General features: G+C 36.8%; 1 protein-coding gene across 2 annotated transcripts; it reads right to left on the reverse strand.

Moving 5' to 3' along the window:
* Positions 1 to 834: 834 nt before the first annotated feature.
* Positions 835 to 3,633, reverse strand: LOC113318751. 2 transcript variants are annotated; one of them, XM_026566987.1, is made up of 3 exons: positions 3,486 to 3,633; positions 1,736 to 3,390; positions 835 to 1,658 (listed from the first exon to the last, which is right to left on the reverse strand). In XM_026566987.1, exons 1-3 carry the CDS (start codon positions 3,550 to 3,552, stop codon positions 1,626 to 1,628), a joined length of 1,755 nt encoding a protein of 584 aa, XP_026422772.1. In that variant the 5' UTR covers positions 3,553 to 3,633; the 3' UTR covers positions 835 to 1,625. The 2 variants fall into 2 exon arrangements, with proteins under 2 accessions (XP_026422772.1, XP_026422771.1); XM_026566986.1 differs by having other exon boundaries at positions 1,517 to 3,390.
* Between the last annotated feature and the right edge of the window lie 4,165 nt (positions 3,634 to 7,798).

The raw sequence follows: 7,798 nt of genomic DNA on the forward strand, positions 1-7,798 counted from the left end.
AACATTACACGATTCAGAAGCTTCTGCAAAGTGCAAACCCACAAAAAATTACACTGATAAAGGATAATGAATATGAAACAAAGCATTTGGTTGAAGGACCATGATTATGCAAAGTCCCTGAAAAATATATGTTTTAGGGACCAGTGATAATGGAGTATCTGTTTATCATTAAAGCTTAGTTTCATTAGCCAGACGCACAGTAAACAATCTTTGAGCTCCTTTCCAAGGAGTCCACCACCTTCAAGTTCAGTTTCCAACCTATCATCCTTCTTAACATGAATGTTTTCGGTACAACATTACTTCCCATAATGTGAAAACACAACCTTAAAATCTACTTTTCCAGTAAAAATCACAGATACTCCAATAAGTGTACCACTTTGTCTCCTTTATGCACGCACCTACTATGCGCAAAATTCAACTACGTATTCCAATACTAAGACTATCTGCTACTTATCTATTCAGAAACAGAATAAATGGGCGTGAATTCAGTAATAAAATTGTGAAAATGATTAAATATAACCATGAAATCAGATCCATTACTATGTAATTCAACCTAAAATCACAGACAATGCCCAATTTCACCATACATACAATAGACTACCAAAATTAAGAAATAGATGCTTGCACATGTAGCAATTTCACTATTGGCTGACCTGAAACAAAATTTACTCTTGCTTGAACATAAAAAGAAAAAACAGAGAAAAGAAAGGTACCAAGTTCCATTTAAAAGAAACATAACTGGATCTGGCTTTTCCAACAAATAAAATTTATCGTACCACAGAATTCAGGCCAAATAATGTTTCATTCATATAATCCAAGAGCATAGCCAATCGCTAATGGGGAACATTTTCAATAATTGACACCAGAATTCAAATTGGGCATACATCTCACGAAATTAAATTCACTGTAAAGGTTCTCCTCATCGTAGACAAAATAGAGAATTATTTTAGGTAAGATGATACTAGCAGTAGCAGACCAAGCACAAAATGCATTATGGCGATGAATGCATCTCAAAACAAGGGTAGCCTTATTAAACAAGAACTCTCTCTGCCAGAAATGTTGGGAGATGATACACATCATCTCAACTTGAGCAGATACTTTTCAGAAATTAAACCTTTAAAAAAAAAATACACAGAATTGTTAGAGAACTTTACTTCACGGTAGTGACGGAGGCTTGGACCAGTCCAGCTCTTGAGGAGTCGATAATGACCAACCGGGTTCAATCCAAATGCAGTTTCTAGGCCAGCCTTTTGTGCCACAAAAGTTCTTAGCAAAATGCTGACTCCCAAAAGAGTGGTAGCTACCTGTTTCAAGTGAAAAGAATAAAACCCTTTCACCATTCAAACATAATCTGGGGAAATATATTTTGTTCTCCATCCTACTATTCGGAGCGATAGCTGAAAAACAAGTAATGTCACTGATGAACAAAATATGCTTCCCCAAACTGTCAACTTGAACCCATTCCATTTCAGCAAAATCAATTTTAAAGATTCTAACTGGCATATCCAGACACCCAAGTTTCACTAACAAAAGGTCATCTCCGCACTTCACCAAATAACTTGGATATGAGTCCGTAAATTGTTTACGAGGTTTCTCAAGAACCTCCCAATATATATTACCGTTCGCTAAATTAAAACTTCCCAAAGCTCCGTCATAACCTACGCCCCATTAAATGAAGTTAGAGTGTTACGTAAAGGCGAGTACATTTCCTCATCAAAGAAATAAGAAGACCAACCTGTTCCCCTCTTCTAATGCAGTGTAAAGAGATTTCATTGACATCAGGTGACGCATTTCCCTCGACGGCGAAAACAATACAGTCTGATGAAGTCGGTATGGAGGAGAAAGAAATGTCAACTGTGAAATAACAACCTGGAAAATCTGGAAGTAAAATGATATCTCTAGTGAAGGGATTGTAGAAGAATAATTTAATCTCTCTTGACATAAGTAGCCAACCCCCTTTCTGAAAACGTATTGTGGCATCTAATAGCAATTCTGAGAAGTTCATGAGGTAGTTCTCATTATCATGCATCGGGTTTGCTAAACTGTAGACAGTGGAGCTGTTATCTCTAGAAAACAATAGCAATGGGGATAAATGTGCGGCGTCTAAGACCTGGCTAGAAGTAAATGTAGACATTCCTACAGGCATTATCTGTCGATTGGCTTTACAAACTGATCGAAAGTGCACATAATCCAACGGGTGCAGATAGCTTGCAATCAAAACCACCATATCCTCGATAAGAATGTCCCATGGTATTTTTTCTTCTTCTAATTCTACTGCACCAAGTCTTAAGAGCTGCTTGCCGCTCTCAGTCTCTGAATAATTATAACTAGATGCGCTTGCTTTGTTTCCCACTTCCTTCGAGATGTCATCTTGGTCTTCTTCATTAACATTCATGTTACCTACCTTTCTTCTCTGTCCATTAGGCATCACCATCCAATCAGGTGCAAATACTGGTTCCGGCAGCCTCAGATACGGTGAAATGTCATAGTCCTCAGCACCTTCAACTTCAAATTTGAATAACCGCATATCCGCAGGAGAGATTTGGTATCCCATCGGAAGGCAGTACAGCTCAAATTGGTCAACAGGTAGAATGTAATACAAACAACCCCTTGAGAGTCCCAACTTGGCAGCTGAGAAACAAATTCTGTTTTCCGGACCAACAAATAGAACATTATCACCTAGACTATTCACCAACTTCCACTCCATCAAAATGAAATCCAACCTGGTTATACGCATTGATATCATTATCTTCTCAGATCCTCTATCATTGAAACTTCTTCTTACCATGAATATGTCATCATGACCTTCCACAAAATGCGTTTGACCCAGACAAACATCTCTTGCCCCATGCAGCGGTACAGAAGTGTGGTCATTTACTTGGAACGATTTTATAGAAAGGGACACATTATCATCACCATCTCTAACTTGGTGTTGTTTCTCGATCTCTAGGTAATGCCCAGTGACACCCAAAGCATATAACTTATTTTTAAAACAATGGAGGTACTCAACCTCGAAAGTGCGCCCATTAATTTCTTCCGAAAACAATTGAGTTCTCCATTGATTTTCTCCAGGATGGCAGAATAAGAAAGTGTAATTAAAGGCGATATATTCAGGATCCGACAGTGGAAGATAAAGAACTAAAACTAATGGATCATCATTATCATTACTATCAACATCCTCAGTAAGATTGGTTCTAGGAGGTGATGATAACACACAATCAATAAAATACATACCATGAGGCTGAGAAGTAATCCATGGGAGTAAACTTGGTAATTGAATTGTCTCGAATGACAAAGGGTTCCATAGAAAACAATCCCCATATTTCTGATTTGGCATTGAATTGTCATCTTTAACATCACATAAGACAATTAACCTTGATGAGAGGTTTTCTGCCAAAAAGTTTTCCCACTCAACTCAGGTATGAATTTTCTACAACTTGTATTAGCAGGTTCGAAAATATTGTATAAAGCATGATTTTTCTTACCTTCACCGTATGGAAAAACAAGCCAAGGTGCTGAATTTGGTGGTTCTAATGATGCACTTTCCTCCATCACGCAACAATAGAGAGAAATTGGTAAATTTTCATGCTAACTTGGAAGGAAAAGGTGAAATTGAGAGATGCGAGGCTTTTTTTTTTTTTTTTTTGCTTTATAGGGTTTTCCTAGAAAAAATCAGACGGCATAAAATGGAAAAAAGAAGTAACAGCCGTTACTCTGGTCCGTATTACATGAAGAAAATGTTTACTTGACCGTGGTCCCGCCTCTCACACAGAGGGTGAGACCAACACAATAAATGCCCCTCTTAATCCATGGTTTGGGTTTGGGGGTGACCGGTGAGGGTGGGGCAGGGGCGGAGCTAAGAATCATGGAAGGAGGTGCAAAAATTTGGTATAGGTACAACCAAAAATTTTAGGATACAAAACCCAAAAATAGGCTTATTTGTAAAAAAAAAAATTCTTTTAAGACCTAAAATGGGCTTTGGAGCTAGCTAGACAGAGGTGCAAGTGCAATCCCTTGCAATGGGCTGGCTCCGCCCCTGGGGTAGGGAGAGCTCTTCTGTAAGGGTCGAAATTATCTACGGGACTCGATCCTTGGTGAATGTGGCAGCTCCTATAACATTATTGGTTTTTGAAGAAAAATATGATGTTTGGGTTGTATTAACAGTCAGACACGACTGTTTTAATGAATTTGTTCGCTCAATTGTTTTTGAAGGAATAATAATTTAGAGTCGTGCTGTAACGAGGTCACTCTCGTGACGGTCATTGTAAGAGCTCACCTTCTAGCCCTTAGATTTTACATCTTAGATATAAACGTATTCCGAGATAAAAAAAATTCAGGATTTATATACGTATTATTTCTCTATTACTTACGCCCATACATTTTTGTTTTATTTTCTTATTAACCCTTTTGCCAAGCAAATTCTTATTTCGTGTGAGGAAAACATTTTTCTCCCCGTTCTTATTATTTTGCAGCATATAATGATGAATCAAAAAAAAAAATATTCACCTACTCTAGTCTCTAATACACATCAGTGAAACCTCTGTTTTGTTTTGCCTTTTCTTACAAACCCATTCAATCAAAACAATTTTCATGCTACTAACAACGATAGATATCCGGACGTAAACATAAAACCATTAATGGATTTTATGAGTGTAGAGATAGCATTGCAACGGAAGATTGTCGATAGAGTGTTGAATCAACATCTACATATTCAGAATTCGTCGTTCATGTCACTGATGGAGATTTGGTTTAAGTTAGTATACTAGATCACCTAATCAATGCTGCATAGAGGAAGATGGTAAGCATATCATCTATTCAATACTGCATAGAGGAAGATCATTACCATGGTTGCTCTACTGGCTATAATTGTAGTACATCCATCACAAGATTGAAATTTTTCATACAAGGAGACATCATAATCTTATGCCATAAATGTTGTTTTTGAATTAATGTCCATAATTTGACAATTTATAAATAGAGAAGTGTAATAGTACTGTGAGTTTAAAGTGTTCTCACGTGTGTCTGCTTGTGTGAGAAATGACTGTCATTGGTTGAGTGTGAGCTGTCTACAGCCTATCCTGTACTAACATCTCTTGTCTGAGTCAGGTCTTGTAATAAATAGAGGTCTGTCTTGCTTTTGGTGTGTAATGAAAATCAGTTTCTTGTTTTATCAACTTGTGAAATACTACTATGGTATCAGATGAATACTGCTTCCGCAACAGCCATTAATGGCATTCAATCTTTCAATCAATTTTTCAGATCTAATCTCTTCAATTCAATCAAAACTTTAATCACCCATCTTACTTCAATTCAATCTTTCAACTATTTTCTTCACATTTGTATACAATTTTCTTGTTTCTTCTTTCAATGGCAACATATGAATCAAGAATTTCTCAAGTTCCTCTTAATCAAATTTCACAAATTCTCAGTTACAAACTAAAGGATGACAACTTTCTCACCTGGAAATCACTTCTTCTACCACTTCTTCGTCGATACAGATTCAATGGTTTTCTTGATGGATCTTTACCATGTCCACCTTATCTACTTAATAATGGTGTCAATCCTGGTTATACAGCTTGGCATGATGATGACACTACTCTTGTGCTCTGGATTCAGATGTCTATCTATGAATCTGTAATTCCATATGTTGTTGGAGCTGATTCTTCAAAAGATTTATGGGACAATATTGATTCAAGTTATGCAAGAAGCTCTTCTACACATTCAATTCAGCTTTGTCTCAAACTTCAATCCACAAAACTTGGATCAGGTACTGTTTCTACCTTCCTAAGTGAAATCAAGAAGATAACAGATGAATTGTTTGCTGCTGGTTCAAAAATTCATGATGATGAATTGGTAGTTACTATACTCAATGGGTTAGGACAAGATTATAGTTCTTTTTGTACATCTATTCGTATTCGCAATCCACCAATCTCATCAAAAGAACTTCATAATCTGCTTCTTACTGAAGAAATAGTTGTCACAAATAAGCAAAAGAACTTACTGAGGCCAATTCAAAGGATTTTGCTGCTACACCTTTTGTTCAAAACTATATAGGTAGTGGTAGAGGTTATCATTACTCTTCAAGATCTGCAGTTCCTTACTCTGGATACATCAGACCACCTCCACCTCTTTATCCAAGAGGTTATTCTCAATTTCAGATGCATCCTACTTCATCAACACCATCACCTCATTTCAGTCCAAGACCTCATTATGGTTCAGCTCCTTCTCCTTCTGCTCCACCACCAATAACTGACAAGATTTGTCAGATCTGCAACAAAACTGGTCATCTTGCTTTGGAATGCAGACACAGATTGAATTTTGCCTATCAGAACAACTATACTCCTCACAATCTCAGTGCCATGCTTGCTACTGCCAATATCATGGGTGAAAATCCTTGGTATGCTGACTCTGGAGCAAATAGCCGTATCACTAATGATGAATCTGAATTACCTGAAGCAACATCTTTTGAAGGAGCAGATGAGATTCAAACTTCTAATGGAGCAGGTATGACAATTACTCATATTGGTCATGTGTCTAAGACAACTTCCTCTCATTCTTTTAATCTAAACAATGTGCTTCTTGTTTCAAAGTCATCTCAAAACTTATTGTCAGTACATAAATTCACTAGTGATAACAACTGTTCTATCAATTTTGATTCTATTGGTTTTGTTGTTAAGGATTACTCAACTGGGAGGATCATTTTACAAGGACCACATAAAGGAGGACTATATCCAGTAAATTTTGCCAAGTCTACTAAGAATAAAGCTTTCTTTAGCAACAATACTTCAGCTTCAGTTTGGCATCAAAGGTTGGCTCATCCATCTTTTCAAGTACTTCAAAAAGTGTGCAGAGATATGCAACTGTCTAGTTTAGTCAGAACACCACTATTTTGTAATGACTGTCATCTAGGGAAAAGTCATAAACTGCCTTTTACTTTGTATTCACATAGGGCTCAATCTCCACTAGAACTAGTGCATATGGACTTATGGGGTCCTAGTCCTGTAATCTCTTCAAGTGGTTTCAGATATTATGTCAATCTCATAGATGACTATTCAATATTTTGTTGGATATTTCCTTTGTCTGAAAAATCTGAATTCAAAGATATTTTTCTACATTTCAAATCTATGACTGAAAAGTTACTGCATACTTTAATTGTTAAAATCAAAACTGATGGAGGAGGGGAATTCTTAAACAATACACTTCAAGAATTTCTTAGTATACATGGAATCATTCATGAAGTTTCTTGCCCTCATACTCAAGAACAAAATGGACTGGTTGAGTCCAAACATAGACATCTTGTAGACACAGGGAGAACCTTTTTTAATTCAATCAGGTCTCTCAGAAAAATTTTGGGTTGATTCTTTTCATACAGCCAATTATTTTATTAATAGACTGCCTGTTCGAAGTTTGGATTATCTATCTCCTTTTCAAAAGTTGTTTGGTCAAAAACCAGATTATTCCTTCTTCAGATCCTTTGGTTCATCATGCTTTCCATGGATAAGGCCTTATACTACACATAAACTCCAACCAAGGAGTGTACACTGTGTTTTTATTGGCTAAAGTCCTATGCACAAAGGATACAGATGTTTAGATATTAAAACAGGGAAAGTATATATCTCCAGACATGTAGTGTTTAATGAGACTTTCTTCCCATTGAGATCTCCAGATACATTACATCCTGGCATTGCAAGTTCTTCAGCACCAACTGATATTGCTTCTACAACTTCATCTGTCAAGATTTCTGCACCAACACCTGCAACATCAACCTCATCAGCTGCATCCACTGATATTTCATCTA

This window comes from Papaver somniferum, chromosome 10 (genome assembly GCF_003573695.1).
Source record: "Papaver somniferum cultivar HN1 chromosome 10, ASM357369v1, whole genome shotgun sequence".
Lineage (NCBI taxonomy): Eukaryota > Viridiplantae > Streptophyta > Magnoliopsida > Ranunculales > Papaveraceae > Papaver > Papaver somniferum.

Coding starts and splice junctions, on each gene's coding strand:
- LOC113318751 (XM_026566986.1), bottom strand. CDS start 3,552: ATGGAGGAAAGTGCATCATTAGAACCACCAAATTCAGCACCTTGGCTT. Junction 3,391..3,485: donor TGTTTTTCCATACGGTGAAG/GTAAGAAAAATC, acceptor ACTTTTTGGCAG/AAAACCTCTCATCAAGGTTA.